General features: G+C 41.6%; 1 protein-coding gene across 1 annotated transcript; it reads right to left on the reverse strand.

Annotated features, from left to right (window-relative positions):
- Positions 1-15,416: 15,416 nt before the first annotated feature.
- Positions 15,417-17,178, reverse strand: LOC139473394 (pancreas transcription factor 1 subunit alpha-like). Its single transcript, XM_071255960.1, has 2 exons — positions 16,708-17,178; positions 15,417-16,372 (listed from the first exon to the last, which is right to left on the reverse strand). Exons 1-2 carry the CDS (start codon positions 17,135-17,137, stop codon positions 16,200-16,202), a joined length of 603 nt encoding a protein of 200 aa, XP_071112061.1. The 5' UTR covers positions 17,138-17,178; the 3' UTR covers positions 15,417-16,199.
- Between the last annotated feature and the right edge of the window lie 1,134 nt (positions 17,179-18,312).

The following is an 18,312-nucleotide window of genomic DNA, read 5'->3' on the forward strand; positions in this document are numbered from 1 at the left end:
CATAACCACACCTTCCCCACCAGGAGACGTGATGCACCCCCACTACTCCCCATAACCACACCTTCCCCACCAGGACACGTGATGCACCCCCACTACTCCCCATAACCACACCTTCCCCACCAGGAGACGTGATGCACCCCCACTATTCCCCATAACCACACCCTCCCCACTTATAAACGCAATGCACCACCACTCTTCCCCATAACCACACCTTCCCCACCAGGAGACGTGATGCACCCCCACTATTCCCCATAACCACACCCTCCCCACTTATAAACGCAATGCACCACCACTCTTCCCCATAACCACACCTTCCCCACCAGGAGACGTGATGCACCCCTACTATTCCCCATAACCACACCCTCCCCACTTATAAACGCAATGCACCACCACTCTTCCCCATAACCACACCTTCCCCACCAGGAGACGTGATGCACCCCCACTATTCCCCATAACCACACCCTCCCCACTTATAAACGCAATGCACCACCACTCTTCCCCATAACCACACCTTCCCCACCAGGAGACGTGATGCACCCCCACTATTCCCCATAACCACACCCTCCCCACTTATAAACGCAATGCACCACCACTCTTCCCCATAACCACACCTTCTCCACTTATAAACGCAATGCACCACCACTTTGCCCCATGGAGGTGAGGGTACTTTATACAGTAAACGTGACTGTAACGTCAGCTTTCACTAAACATTCATTCGATGAAGTCTTGAATCTCTTTGACATGTATTCAATCGCTCATTTCGATCCCCGCCTCTCGAGAAACCAGTCATTAAGCATACAAAGACACTGACGCATCCGTGACGTGAACATACACTGCAACAAGAAAACAGCTCATTGTGTTCAACAGTGGTCCGAATTCGCCTTGCAATAGATGCTTTATGTTGACCTATTCTCCTGTAACTGGCTCGTGCGGTCTGAATTTATTTATCGAATAATACAATGAGTTGGGACTACTGACGCTCGGGCAGAGGAGTAGATGGGCGCGAGATCTATGCACGACCAGTGAGAGAGTACTTGGACGGCTACTGGCGATGTTATGGAGAGGATGTATATATAAGATGGGAGGATGGATAGACGTGATAGAGATTATGGACAGACGTCATGGAGAGGTGGATACACGTGACGGAGAGGGTGGATATACGTTATAGAGAGCGTGTATAGACGTTAATGATTGTGTGGATCGACGTTATGAAGAGGGTGGGAAGAAGTAATGGAGGGTGTGGATCGACGTTATGAAGATGTGGGAAGAAGTTATGGAGGGTGTGGAAAGACGTGATGGAGGGTGTGGATCGACGTTATGAAGAGGGTGGGAAGACGTTATGGAGGGTGTGGAGAGACGTGATGGAGGGTGTTGATCGACGTTATAAAGAGGGTGGGACAAAGTTATGGAGGGTGTAGATCGACGTTAGGAAAAGGGTGGGAGGAAGTAAGGGATAGTGTGGATCGACGTTATGGAGAGGGTGGAAAGAAAATATGGAGGGTGTGGAAAGACGTTATGGAGGGTCTTGATAGACGTTATGGAGGGTGTGGATAGATTAATGGGGTGTGTGGATAGATGTAATGGAGGGTGTGGATAGACGTAATGGAGGGTGTGGATAGATGTAATGGAGGGTGTGGATAGACGTTAGTGAGGGTGTGACTAGAGGTTATGGAGGGTATGGATATACGTTAGTGAGGGTGTGGATAGATGTAATGGAGGGTATGGATAGACGTTAGAGAGGGTGTGAATAGACGTTATGGAGGGTGTGGATAGACGTAATGGAGGGTGTGGATAGACGTAATGGAGGGTGTGGATAGATGTAATGGAGGGTGTGGAAAGACATAATGGAGGGTGTAGATAGACGTTATGGAGGGTATGGATAGACGTTATGGAGGGTATGGATAGACGTTAGTGAGGGTGTGGATAGACGTTATGGAGGATGTGGATAGATGTAATGTAGGGTGTGGAAAGACGTAATGGAGGGTGTGGATAGATGTAATGTAGGGTGTGATGGAGGGTGTGGATAGATGTAATGGAGGGTGTGGAAAGACGTTAGTGAGGGTGGGGATAGATGTAATGGAGGGTGTGGATAGACGTTATGGAGGGTGTGGATAGATTAATGGGGTGTGTGGATAGATGTAATGGAGGGTGTGGATAGACGTGATGGAGGGTGTGGAAAGACGTTATGGAGGGTGTGGATAGATGTATTGGAGGGTGTGGATAGACGTTATGGAGGGTGTGGATAGTTGTAATGGAGGGTGTGGATAGACGTTATGGAGGGTGTGGATAGACGTTATGGGGGTGTGGATAGATTAATGGGGTGTGTGGATAGATGTAATGGAGGGTGTGGATAGACGTGATGGAGGGTGTGGAAAGACGTTATGGAGGGTGTGGATAGATGTAATGTAGGGTGTGAATAGACGTTATGGAGGGTGTGGATTGATGTAATGTAGGGTGTGGATAGACGTTATGGAGGGTGTGGATAGACGTTATGGAGTGTGTGGATAGACCTGATGGAGAGGGTGGGTGCCACTCACATCGTTGTTTGTCGTTACACGTCATTATAACCAGGATCTTCTGAACTGATTATACTGAAAACACGATTTTCTACTGAATTAATTGTAATAACGCAGGGATATTGATTGATTGTGATCTTCCTCTTCAGTTGGTCCCTCGCGCCTGGGGTACAGACATGTACGGGGACGTATATCTGATACATACAAGCATAAACAAGGACATAATAATCAAGGATTTCTCCTCTCGACTCTGTTGTCATCTTGCACCCAGTCTGCTGACCTCTTCTTTGTTCCCTAATAATTGTACTTTCTTCTGCACCTGGTCCTGACCTTTACAATCATAGAGAGAAAAGTAAACTCGAGTGTGATACGGCCCCCGTGATTTCATCCAGCCTCAATTGTTTGTCTGCTAAACTGTGGTCCTAATATACCCAGACCTCTGGCCAGTGTAATTGTTTGATGAGGACTTAGGGCACGCTTCGTAGCCACGCCCACTCTTAATCACACGCTTCGCGATCACAGCCTTTCTTACTGATATTCTATAAGCCCACACCGCAACTTTGGATAATATTAGACACTTTACTGCTGTAGGCAATTAACAGTGTCCATGGACTCTCATTGTGGTGTAGAAATATCGGCAACATGACAGAATAAGCCTGTAGAACCACGGTAGACTGACCAGACGCCATTGGAGCACTTGAATGGCGTTCAAGCAAGTTACATTCACATCAAGTAATACAAGTTCCTCGTGGACACACATAAGCAATCGGACACAGTGAGAAATAACAATTCTTTATAATTCTCAACGTTTTGTGAGTTCATTGTAATCCATTAATATGTTCTTTCAATGAGATTGTAATCTTCAAAATATGTTTGATCGCACGGCAATGTTGTTTGAGTGAATGGCGTGAATGAACAGGTAATGAGTATGGGCAGCGTTAACTTAAACGTTTCAGCATTTCTTACAGCATTTATAGCTGTTTGTTGAGCACAACACGAAATGTCTGTTTATTAAGCACAACTTTTATATATGTTGTTGATCACAACGGCACATAATTGTTAATTGAGCGCAACATTAAAAAGCTGTTGGATGAACACATCATTAAATAGTGGTTTATTCAGCAAAGCATTGCATAGCTGTTTATTGAGCACACGTCGGAATAGTAATTAAGCCTTGTCAAATCCCGGGACAAACAATGAAAGCAGGGATACGATTCCGTGGAAGTCCAACAGTCCAACATGCTGTGGATTGAACTGGTGATATAATTACTGCTATGGTGTGTGTGTTGGGAGGATGGGGGGGGGGGGGGGGGGGGGGGGGGCTGAGAGACAAACTTACAGGCACACCTAGTATGCAAGGAACAAGCCTTTACACTGGTACAAGACTTCGTAGAATGTCCAGACTACACAGGAGAGCTCTGGCGTGTTTAGATGTGGTGTGGCTCCTTTTGGTATGGGGCGTTAGGTTAACCTGGTAATGAGGGAGTATGTTTTAAATGTGCTGAGTGTGTAGGGGTTGAGCAACGTGTTTTACTGCACTGTCAAGCATTTTGTCAGTTCATTGGAGCCTGCGCCGACGCTCGTTCAATAGTTGGCTCTCACTCTTTGAAGATTGATACTCCAATGAACTCACACAAGGTGAAAGCCAATGCTTATGATTATTCATATTCCCAATTTGTGTGAGGAAGGATGTATACACAGAGGATTTCCAAAATTGTTAATGAACCTGTGTCAATATTAGGTGTTTGTCATCATTGTTTAATTGGCCGATAATTCAGAGGTGATTATAAATATACTGAGACATCATGCCGGGGTTTAATATGGATACCCCACTCAGACTATTGAGTTCGAGCCGACCAGTCCTTGTTTCATACCTTTAATGTCGAGCGCCAGGCAGGGACACTACACGACTTTAGTACCATTTTTTAACGTCTTTTGGTATGACGCGGCCGACCGCCCGCTCTCCCGGCAGAACTGTGACCTGCAAAGGTTATGGGATGTTGTTTGCCAATATGAAAAACACTGGTTAAAGCATAAAGGAAACGTTAGCGAGTTAGGAGACTGGGGGGATTATATAATGAATCTGGGTTGGGGAAAAAAATAAAATTGGGCCCAGCGAATGAGAGGCAACGTAAAATTCCACAAGAAGTTGTTGATAACGACGGTAACGTTTTTTAAGACCATGATTACGTGTTACCAAAATGGAGAAATACATGTGAAGCACTTTTAAATAAGAGTACACTGACTGACTGACTGATTTTAACGGGGGTGTCCCTTGTTTGGATACTTATCTGTTAAATAAACCTATTCTAGAACTGAAATTGAGAGAGCAGAGTTCTGGTTAATGATTAGTAAACCTACTGGAATAGATGATACATAGACGATATATAGGTATTAAAAAACTCCAGTTCTGTTGATTTACTTTACAGAATATAAAACATTACTTTGAAAAAGGCACAACCCCATCAATATGGAACAGTCTTATTATCCTTCCCACCCCTTAAACAGATATGCAAAATGTTTGAACCAACTAGAAAATAGGGGTATCGCTCTTATTTTAGTTCCCTGTAAAGTATATCCTGATATTTTGAATACAAGGCAAATACAGATAACCAAAATGGCTTTGCGCCAAACGAGACTCCATTGACTCCACCTGTATATGCTTTAACAACGTTTATAAAAAAACACATAAAAATGACTATTTTTTTGTTACATTTGTCGACCTTAAAAAGGCATTTGATACTGTAAAGAGAAACTGTCTGTGGTACAAATTTTGTAATATTGGCGTCCGTCGAAATTTTTTAACTGCAATACAGTCTTTATATGTTGATATTCACTGTGCGGTTAGAGTGAACAACTCTCGCACAGAGAGATTTAAAGTGAACCTTGGTGTAAAGCAAGGATGCAAATTATCACCTACATTGTTTTCGGTATACAGTACTGATCTGTCTAAAGCTACTAATAATCTGAAGTGTGGTGTAGACGTTAATGATTCTATTAATTCTACTAATAAGTCTAGAATTTACAGATTTACAATTAAGAAGCAAAATGTTGTTAAAACGTCTGTTTTCAATGTAAAATATAGAGACCACTGTCGAATTTTAGCTTAGTTCGGATGTGGATCTTTCCTTTTGCCATAGAAACTGGAAATTTTAACAAACGACCAACCCCTCTTCCTGAGAGAATTTGCCCTCAATGTTAAAAACAGTTTAATAAGAGAATTATTGAGGTTGAATCACATGATCTATTACCATGTCCTTTTTATGAAGATTTAAGATACGCACTTAAATATTGTATGTTGTTATATCCTACCTTAACAAATCTGACTGATTTAAACAGACTTATAGCTATTTTAGAGCCAGAAGTCCTATTAGCAAACAAACGTTATAAAATGTATGAACTAAAACAATTATTTAATTGGACATTATAGTAACTATTAATATTACCATGTATAATACAGGATACGAAAGTAAATGTCCATTTACTGTATGTACACAGCTAATGTAACCACACCTCTTTTGTCTGCCTGTTTGCGACGTTGTGATGTAGTGACAGTGATACAGCAGTTCCGTATATCCTTGTCTAGGCCGCGGCCTTCGCAGAGGCAGCCCTCTGTAACACGATACCCCTGTAGGAAGCCTCGACACACCGAGATCAAATGGATTAAAAATGCAAAATCCTACTTTTCTATGGCTTGTATTAAGATGAAGAGGTTAAATGCTGGTTAACAGTCTACCGTCAGTCTACGCTGGACAGCACTGTAACGGCATGAGGACTCATTTAGGCGGCCATATTTCTTCAAGTAGGTATTGTTGTTCGTTCCACTGGCTGACCGCTGGATCGTGTAGATACTTAACGTCCTACAGATCTCGATAGCTGAAACAGGGACAAGTTAATTGAATTTCCCGTGGATGACTCAGATTGATTCAAATGCGTCTCAAAGGTGCTTCCCTTTTCAGCTTTGCTGTGAGATGCAGCATTTGTTCACTTTACATCTGTAATACGGAAGGAATATACTTTGGCTATCTAGAATATGTCTTGAAAACAGTACTTATAAGAACATCTCAAATATATTTTACAAAGATGGCAAGCTGTCCAGGAATACAATGTCCCTCTGGGCGTAGCGGTCACACAGGTCAACATGCCAGACAACATGCCGCCGATTTACCAGTGTCATGATGAACCTCAAAATAATATTGGACAAATAACGAGTATCCATCAAACCCATAACGCCAATAATGCATGTCAGAATAAATGCATAACTAATCTCTAAAGGAAGCCGACAATTATTATTTGAGGAGGTGAATATCGTCGCGGGATCAGCGAGCATGGGTGGGCGTGACCCCGACTGACACATCTAGTGTCGGGATAACTGCAACAGGCGTATCGGATTACTGGCTTTGGATTAGGGATTAGCCAGAAAGAGCCGGAAAATGTTGGTCCGTCATCGGGTCACAGATCGTCTCAGAGACAGATCATCCCATAGGGGGCCATGTGTGTATATATACCTATATAGCTGGTGTGTCTTGACTGTTCCATTGACTACAGAAAACTCAGAACAGGTGTTTCTAAATTACCGAAACCACCGAAATCTAGTATATTTAAGCAGATCAGTAAGAAAACACATTACATACTCTAGATTTGAACAAATCAGAATAAACGCTACAAGTTATATCAAGAAACTGTTGTTAGTCCGCTAAAGCTTCATACTTAATTACAATAAAACACACATTACCCAGACATATACGTGTATTGCGTTGATTTAGAATCGAGGAAGAGTGTAGTTTGTTACGCTGCCTGCTGCTTTTACGTTACATAGCCATATGACTGGTTGAGCTGTATTTTTGAAGACTTGCATGGAGATTCAGTCTTCGCCCTCCTATAAACAATACACCACAAACAAAGTCGACTTTCAACACGGCGCTCAATGCATGGGACAAAACGGTGACAGGAGTTTTGACGAAGTGAACCACACTGACCTGCTCGATTTTCGGCGAATAAACGTTTGAGTTCTTGAACTGGTCATGGGTGACCTGATCTGATACTACGCATATGAAACTTCGTAAACAATAAGAAGAATAAATTGGGTCAATGTTGTGTTCTATTTTACAAATGTTATTGAACGTGTATCTTGATGTTGCGACTGAATTTTACAGATATACTCTTTGCGCAATATGTGGATCCAAACAGATCTTTGTGAAGTAAAGTAAATGCCGCATACCACATGGCTTTGACTATAACGTTTATACTAACTTTATTCTGAATGTACACAGAATCTGCAATTTATGCTAAGGACAAGATGTTTTATTGCAAGCTGACATACGTGTGATGCTCTCTGGATCGTACAACACGAGGCGCCAGGTCCTAGCATGCGTGCAGGGTCATCCAATTCAGTGTTTTCCATGAGACAAAGGTAGGAATAATCAAACCATAATTGACAATACTCGCACACAAATTGTTTTCGTGTTTTTGTGGGCGACAAGAAGTAATGAGAGGTTTATCTCATCTTGTCATCTCTCGTTTTCCGGCTCATTACCCAACGGCTGTCTGATTTGTCCCAACGGCGCACCTCTACTTTGTACTCGGCCACCACCACGGTTCAACAGTGCTCTCACCAAGGCGCAGCTTCACTCTATACCAGACAGGCACCACGGAGCACCACTGCCATATAGCAGACAGACACCACGGTACACCACTAATATATACCAGACAGGCACCACTACCATATACCAGACAGGCACTACTACTATATACAAGACATACACCACTACTATTTACAAGACAGGCACCACGACCATTTACCAGACAGACACAACGGTACACCACTAATATATACCAGACAGGCACCACTACTATATAACGGAAAGAAACCACTACTATATACCAGGTAGATAGCACGATGCACCCCTCCTATAAACCAGACAGGCACCACTACTATATACCAGGCGGACACCAGGGTGCAATACTACTATGTACCAGGCAGACACCACGGTGCACCACAAGTATATACCATACAGGCACCACTACTATATACAAGACAGACACCACTACTGTATGCCAGAAAGACAGCACATGCACCACTATTACATACAAGACAGGCACCAGTACTATATACCAGGCAGACACAACGATGCACCACTACTATATACCAGACAGGCACCACTACTACATACAAGACAGGCAGCACGGTGCAACACTACTATATACCAGACAGGCACCATTACTATATACCAGACAGTAAACACTACCATATACAAGACAGGCACCACTACTATATACCGGACAGACACAACGGTGCACCACTACTATATACCAGACAGGCACCATTACTATATACCAGACAGGCACCACTACTATATACCAGACAGTAAACACTACTATATACCAGGCAGACACCACAATGCAACACTACAATATACCAGGCAAACAGCACGGTGCACGAAAACTATATACCAGACAGGCACCACTACTATATACCAGACAGACACCACGGTGCACCACTACTATATACCAGACAGACACCACGGTGCACCACTACTATATACCAGACAGACACCACTACTATATACCAGGCAGACACCACGATGCACCACTACTATATACCAGGCAGACACTACGGTGCACCACTACTATATACCAGACAGGTACCACTACTATATACCATATGGGCACCACTACTATATACCAGACAGGCACCACTACTATATACCAGACAGACACCACTACTATATACCAGACAGGGACCACTACTATATAACAGATAGACATCACTACTTTTTACCGGACAGACACCACGATGCACCACTACTATATATCAGGCAGACACCACGATGCACCACTACCATATACCAGGCAGACACCACGGTGCACCACTACTATACACAAGACAGACAGCACGGTGCACCACTACTATATGCCAGACCGACACCACTACTATATACCAGACAGACAGCACGGTGCACCACTACTATACACTAGACGGGCACCACTACTTTATACCAGACAGGCACCACTATTATATACCAGACAGTAAACACTACTATATACAATGCAGGCACCACTATTACATACCGGAAAGACACCACGGTGCACCACAACTATATATCAGGCAGACACCACAGTGCAACACTGCTATATACCATACAGTCACCACTACTATATACCAGACAGGTACCACTACTATATACAAGACAGGCACCACTACTATATACCAGACAGGCACCACTACAATATACAAGACAGGCACCACTACTATATACCAGACAGGCACCACTACTATATACCAGGCAAACAGCACGGTGCACGAAAACTATATACCAGACAGGCACCACTACTATATACCAGACAGACACCACGGTGCACCACTACTATATACCAGACAGAAACCACTACTATATACAAGGCAGACACCACGATGCACCACTACTATATACCAGGCAGACACCACGGTGCACCACTACTATATACCAGACAGGTACCACTACTATATACAATATGGGCACCACTACTATATACCAGACAGGCACCACTACTATATACCAGAGAGACACCACTACTATATACCAGACAGACACCACTACTATATACCAGACAGGGACCACTACTATATACCAGATAGACACCACTACTATATACCAGACAGGCACAACGGTGCACCACTTATATATACCAGACAGACACCACTACTATATACCAGACAGACACAACTACTATATACCAGACAGACACAACTGCTATATACAAGGGACACACCACAGTGCACCATTACTATATACCAGACAGACACCACTACTATATACCAGACAGACACCACTACTATATACCAGATAGACACCACTACTATATACCAGACAGGCACAACGGTGCACCACTACTATATACCAAACAGACACCACTACTATATACCAGACAGACACTACTACTATATACCAGGCAGACACCACGGTGCACCACTACTATATACCAGGCAGACACTACGGTGCACCACTACTATATACCAGACAGAAATCACTACTATATACCAGACAGACACCACTTCTATATACCAGGCAGACACCACGGTGCACCACTACTATATACCAGACAGACACCACGGTGCCTCACTACTATATACCAGACAGAAACCACTACTATATCCTAGGCAGATACCACGGTGCACCACTACTATATACCAGGCAGAAACCACGGTGCGCCACTACTATATACCAGACAGAAACCACTACTATATACTAGACAGACACCACTACTATTTACCAGGCAGACACCACGGTGCACCACTACTATATACCACTTATACACGCAGGTTCTCCACACCAGACAAACAGTACTTATGCCATGTATATAAACGGGTTCTCCACACCAGACAAACAGTATTTTTGCCATGTATATAAACGGGTTCTCCACACCAGACAAACAGTACTTATGCCATGTGTATACACGGGTTCTCCACACCAGACGAACAGCCCTTTCCATCCGAAGGGCTCTCTACAGCGCGGTGAGAGTGACCTCAATAAGCATGAAGCTAAGTGTATGAATTCTTGTATAACTGGATTATATGACCATATGGTTAGACTTATTTTCATTGCTTGGAGAGTGGGGATCCGTGCAAGTCAAGCATTTAATTTTGTTGTGATTAAATACATCCACAGACACGTCACTTGGTTTCTCCCAGAGCTCGTTAAAATTTAATTTCTGATTGAAATACAGATAAGGTATGTGTGCCTGGTGAAGCCTGATGTTCCGTGTGTTGCCCTGGCTGCTCTACAATAATTATTATCGGTTATACGTTAGTGAACCATGGAGCTCGTACATCACGGGGTCAAGTAAACTGTCTCATTCTTACACTGTCATTATGATGGATATTTAAGCGCTCATTACACTCAACTTTCTTTAATCTTTCTGTGATCGAAATTTGATTTCTATCTTGACAAGTAAAATGACTATATTGCCAGTATTACGTTCAGGGCGCTATCATATAAACAACCATCGAGGCTGAACGTGTCATTGTCGCAAGGCTACCACTTTTAAAGTATACGTGTACGTAATAAATATAAAGGCGAAAAGGATGCACGCCGTACCTGCATTTACCTGCATCTGTTACTCTGTTTTTAATAGACAATCACAAACCGAAAAGCGCGTGCTCTTGTCTAAAAAATGGCGAGTAACTTTTGAGGTACAATCTGCATTTCAAAGAGCATCACACGACTGTTGCTCAAAGGTTGTTTGATCAGGGTTACAACATTCACGGCCTTAATAAGTAAGGCCTTCAAAACGTTTTGCGGTGGACACATGGAGGACATTTCCAAATTTGACGCATCAGTGACCAAAATGACGTCCGATGCAATTCCCAATAGGTGTTTGAACCATATTTCCCCGCGTTTTTTCCTGCTTGCCTTGCCTTTGCATGTGGGACGGGTTATGCTCGCAAACACATGGTTGTGATTCATAAACAGAAACCTGTGAAATGGTTATTTGTTGCACTTTGAGTATACTTTGGATTGAGTTAAACACGATGCAAGCAATCTCAATATTGGTATTATTATAATAGTCGGAATAGTACAGTGGTGATTTCTTATGATTATGGAAATGATTTAGCGTTGGACAAGAAGGGTTTCTCTTCCATTCACTTACCGACAATGACCCGAGATAACCAAGAAGGATTTACTTTTGTCATTATGATCCTGTAGCTGCAGTCAATCGAACAGTTGTTGGCAGTCCATCTCGCATGATGTGGGTAAACGGGCGAGTGACATAGTGGCCTTCATCTTCTGCGGTATGTTCTGTAATAACCTTTAAAGTACTCGGCTATTTATGAGTGGGACCATTAACGACAACGACCCGTTCATGGCCACCTTTCATAGGCACAGGAGAGGACACATTTCATGGCCTTTTATTAAATGTCGTTTGCATATTCATTTTTATTTGATATTTTGTAACTCTTTCAGTTTCCCATTGATAAATGCTGGGGATGCAACGTCTAATCGTGGCAATGTAGTTTATGTGGAAGATAACGACCGACGATGTATCAGCCTGACACTAAATAAGTACACTGTATTCCCTCTGACTTAAGTGGAATAAAACTGTTGACCAAAACAAACAACAAAGATGGAAGAGTGAAATATGTTTCTAATGATTTCTGATGTCTTCCACCATTGTCTACAGTGTCACTCACTCATATTACATGTCAACAGTTAAACTACAGACCTTTCCTGTGTTAACTTAGTTATGGTCAAACATATTCATATGAGTAGAATGTATAACATTGAATGTTGTTATAGATTAATCAAGTTATTGTTTACTAAAAGCCCAAATAATAGTCCCCTTAACAGCGCCGTTTTTGACAGGAAAGCTCCCTCTATCAGAAATGTTGCACAAGGTTATATTCTCCCTTAACTTGCTATTTGCTATTATTAAAACACATTTCAACTCTATTTAGTATGTTTAAGAGTAAACTGTGTTGATGATTTCCATTGCCCGGTACAACTCCCATTTGCCCAGGGCAATACAACCCGCCTTTATCATAATGGGTAATTTGGACATGTTAATTTGAGACCTTTCATTGTTGAGAAACAGAAAACTGGCCACAGACTATGTGCCATACACAATGTTGGAGAATAAAGCCCGTCAGTTACATGGCATGCAGATTGGTTGGTGTCCACTCATTTCATCTGATCGAATCTCAAACCAGAAGTAATTTGTGGGCCTTTTATTGACCTGTCGCCAATCCACACACAATAAAAGGTTGAGGGTTCTATAGGCCTCTGACCAGCCCTACCCCACACGTGAGGAAGAAACTGTCCACTGCTCATACGTTTAATTAGGGTCGCCACCAGCAACTCCTGCTCCCGGGAAAATAATAGGTTTGCGTTTGCATTTGAATTTGCAAATGTCACGTTTTCAAAATTTCACTGTTTTGTATGGCCATTGCTTATTTGTAAATATTGTGATTGGATTTCTTTCCACCTGCCTGGGAATTATGGGGGTTAAGGTCAGCGAACTAGGAATAGTTTCTAGTGGTTATTCCACTTCCTCGACAACCGTATGCATTTCTGGAGAAGAAAACAAGAAGAGTGGCGGATGAGGTCGCTTATCTTCTTACTTCTAGCGTTAACAATTCTTTGGAACCGTTAATTGATTGTTATTCCTTGCGAGTTAGATATTGATGTATTGTTCCATACGCTCATACTTCTGCCTGTCAACATCCTACTTGAAGATTCCAAACAGTTGATTAGAACAGTTTACAAATTTATCACGACCAAATTTTAGAATATATACACGCCAAGGCAATATCGTGGGTTTGTGACCACCATGCATGCTTAAGGTTGTATAATTGAGGACCAAGCCGAACATGTAAATAGACAGTTCATTTTAGTTTCAAAGGTGCATATTGAAATGAGGTTTTGAGTACTGCTGTTCTGTAGCAGGCAGTGATCTATTCCTATAGTTTTCACAACTATTTTGCCCTTTACGCCCAACTGAATCTGTTTCATCGGACAATCTCTGGCGTTCACGTTTGATATCTAATTAATTTAATTCAGCTGAGGAAAAAGGAATTTCAACATGGGAAACACGTTATTATGTTAGCTCGAATGGCATAATCATAAAATAAATATGTTAGATAGTATTGTATAATCATACACTAATGTTAGCTAGTGACTTATTATCATACACATATGTTAGTACTGAATAGTCATAGACATATTTTAGTCCGTATTTTATAATCAAACAAAATATGTCAGCTCGCGTTGTATAATCATATAAATGTGTCAGTGCATAATCATACACACTCGTATTGTTAAGTTATATAAACATGTCAGCTCTAATGGTATAATCATTCAACTATGTTAGTATTGTATAATCATACAAATATTTTAGATCGTATGATCATACAAATATGTTGGATAAAATGTAATAACAAACCCATATGTAATACTCATATTGATTATGAGCTTATCTATAAGAATCCTACCTTAGTTGCACCAATTATGACGTTATGTCAACATGTAAATAACTATAATAATATAAATATAACTGTAACAAATATACTAATTTCAATATGTTACCCCGTACGTCAATCATCTTATACGTAATATTATGTAAGACAAAAAGTTTCATGTTATGCGTGTTCTGTTAACTATGTTGAACATATCAAATTGATTTAACTGAAATAGATATCTAATCTAGGTTAGATCTAATGTTATCAAAGCATGTGTGAAGTAAGTACATACGACTATATGTTATGAAATCATGTTGATCTGAAGTAAAATTATTACTCCAGGCTATCGACAAAACCAGCTCAAGTGTGAGCCTTATCGTTCTGGCTTACCTCAATCTTATCGCAGGTCCATCTGCTGGGTTCACAGTTGTCGTAGTCTAGGAATAGGGCTTGGACGTCAACACTTATCTTTACCTCATTATACTGTAGGAAATACAGTAACTTCATGTCAGGAGCATTAACAAATCTTCCCCACTGACTCATACGCTCACGTGGTGTTGGTTTCATGGGTTTGTTTGTCAGTATGTATTGTGTCTTGCATTATGCAGACTACACGAAACGGAACCTGCTACTAGTACAAAGATCAGAGGAATAATATTTAATAATAATATGCTATTTTTGGGTAAGCCCTTTAACGTTTAGTTCAAGATTTTAGGAAATGTTATGAACTGTACCAATCTCATGCGATCTTAAGTTATTAGGACATACTCAAGATATGTCTCCTCAGACACCACAGACACCAGTCCAAGAAATGTTTTCTACCACGTGATATGTTAGGTGTGAGATCACAGTTTACTTTCACAGTTCACGTGTATCAGAAATTCAAAGTGTATATGTTAGGAAACATATGTATATATAAATAAACAGACACAATACCATTAAATAGTCAATATTTATTTCAAACAAGTAACGATGTTTTAATAATAGCTTTGCAAAATATAACGTTGTGTAAGTAAACAGTATCAAACATATTAACGCCTTTCACTCGATAATGTAAACGCAGCTAAACAATATATCCCGTCCATCTTCTGTTTCCGACACTGTCGTAATTCGACAACTTTCCCCTGTGACCTGCCATAGAACATTTACATTGAATCTACATGCATAGTTGACCAGTTAAGGGCTACATGTTTTGAACTGTTGGTGATTATGTTAATCCCCGTTGGCCAGCAACATAGATCTAATATTCTTACAATAATAACTCAGTACGAATGAAATATTCATGAAACAGCACCACAACGTCTGCAGGCACACTCGCAGCTAATGGTATGCCTCCGACCCTCTACAAGTAACATGAGCAGTAGGGATACTATAGCATTATGTATACATCAACTGCCTGCAGTCGAACTCGGTCCTTCTGGACGTGAATAATTACGCACATGCACATACACACGCACACGAGCAAGCACACACACGCACATGCACACACAAACACGCACAATGGTGCCAGCATCCAACAACAATAGTTAAATACTGTCTTTGGTACAAAAACAATGGCCGTAAAAGTGTCTGCTTAAAGTCTTAGACATGAAGGCAGTGGACTAAGGTACATGCATAGTGAGAGCTCTTACTCCTCAGTCCAGGTAGCTTGAGACTCTTGGATCAACTGTATAGCACCAGGGATATAGACGTCTCTAGTATTGGTATTGCAAGGTTGTATGCAATCAGCGCTTGAGATCTGCGCGTCATCACGACGCATAGTCTGACGCATAGTTCGCAAGGTTGATGATGTCAGATTCTGTTGGATTTTCTGGCATCCAGATTTTAGCTGTCAGTTTGTTTTCTGTTGGTTTTGGTGTATTGTCATTTGACCATGACAAGGAGTGGCCAATCAAAGTCGGACCGTCTTCGCAGTCATCATCTGTGAATGATAATCGCAAAACAATAACAATAATAATAATTGAATGTTGAAAGAGAGGACTAGCACGCAACTACATCTATGAACGTAGAAATATTACATCGAAGCCAGGTCACAAGGTTACTGTATATGTGTATCATCCACTATTAGTATTATCATCAACTATCCAATATGTAATATTGTATATTTAGGAGATGATGATATAACCAAAGATAATGCTTTTTCTGGGTACTCAGTAAAAACACATATCTATGCCATTTAAGTCTGAAAAATACAACTGTCCCCTTGGATGTGTGTAGAGGTACACTAGATGAGCTATATGCTAAGACATTTCCTACCTGTGAACTGGCACCGTAGGATAACTTTTTCCTGACTCTTGTGATTCCTGGAATACGGAGAGTCCAAGCCGTAGTCATCGTAGGTTGTGACAAGGTCTCCTAGGTAGCCGATGTATCTAATGGCCAGTCGGAGCGTGTCGACCTTAGATAGACGCCTATCGGCGTTCACTGTTGCAGGGATACACGTTCTCAGGTGGTCGAATGCATCATTTATGGATTTCATTCGACGACGTTCACGAAGATTTGCAGCCTTACGCTGTTGTACTTTCTTCACTGGAGCCTTTAGAAGTCGTCTATCGGATTGCAAAAAGTTATGGTTTTCTTGATCTGATTCATTTGAGCATGGTGAGCTGAGATCTTCACAATAGTCCATTGGCTCACAGAAATCCAGGAAATCATCCTCAAGGCTATAGAGGAAATTCTCCATCATCTTGACTAGTTGTGTCTGGTATGTCGTCTGTCTCTCATATAACTTCCAAGTCGTCTGCTGATAATCATAAGCAGACGTCCACGCGCTACCTTATTTTATACACCCGCCAATCAACTCTTAGCCACGTGGCTTAACTCCTCCCAAAAACGCAATGACCAATCAGACAACGGCATTTTCACTCGCACGTGGGCAAGTGAGCGTGATAAGCCTTGTTTACCAATGACAAATAAATAATCCGTAAAGAGTTAGGGTTGTGCGCTGGCTTGGCGCGATGCCGCCATCTACCCAGGGTAGACACGGGTACTTGAGCGAGCGATCTCTCCGATACCAGCCCCTTTAATTTTCAGCGTCTGTGCGGATATCGTCTGAATGAAGACCGGGGCAGTCACAGCATTATACATTATGCATTACATGAACAACATCTGTTTTTTTACAAACATCATTCTATATCGGTGTTGTATTCTTTGTAACGAATTACGATATCAGTAGGACATGAATAAAATTTGTGTATTTTTTTGTATATCTTCCCGCTTTGTGCGTGACCCTATGCCGTGCACGCGTTGTACGTGCCGTGCACGCGACTGTGCCTCGTGGCGGTTCCGCCACAGCAAGAAGCTACCCGTCTGGTGATGTGTATATAACACACATTTATGGCATAATAAGAATGAAAATATGTCACCGTTCAGTGTGAAACGGATAAATGGGGTAGACTTTTGACTTGTTTACATTTGTATTTCATGGTAATATACAAGAACCTGCGTGTCGGTGCAGGCATGGGTAGGCAACACGGAGAGGGTAACAGTGGCGAGCACACAATGAACGGGCTCAAATCTGCATTTTGTATCGCCGATGCATCTGACTCTGTGAAATTGCAATAAAAGGAAACGCTATCTTATTATGTTGACAAAGTAATATTTAACTCGGACCTAAAACAGACATCAACACTGAAGTGATGGTTAAAACATGTCTGGCACAAGTCGCGATAGGGTTTGAATACAATATATCTAGTGTACTTTGGGTGTATAATACAATATATATCGAGTTTACGTCGAAAGTAGAAAACAATATATCTCGTGCACGTCATGTATAGAATACAATATATCTAGTGTACCTGAGGTGAAGAATACAATAAAAAATCTCGTGTACGTCGGGTGTAGAATATGATATATCTGGTG

The sequence above is a fragment of the Haliotis cracherodii genome, unplaced genomic scaffold (assembly GCF_022045235.1).
Source record: "Haliotis cracherodii isolate W230 unplaced genomic scaffold, xgHalCrac1.p SCAF_28, whole genome shotgun sequence".
Lineage (NCBI taxonomy): Eukaryota > Metazoa > Mollusca > Gastropoda > Lepetellida > Haliotidae > Haliotis > Haliotis cracherodii.

Bases quoted from the DNA above. Each gene is read 5' to 3' on its own strand.
- LOC139473394 (XM_071255960.1), bottom strand. From the start codon at position 17,137: ATGATGGAGAATTTCCTCTATAGCCTTGAGGATGATTTCCTGGATTTC. The intron at 16,373-16,707 runs GTAGGAAATGTC...TATCATTCACAG, and splicing joins CCTACGGTGCCAGTTCACAG to ATGATGACTGCGAAGACGGT.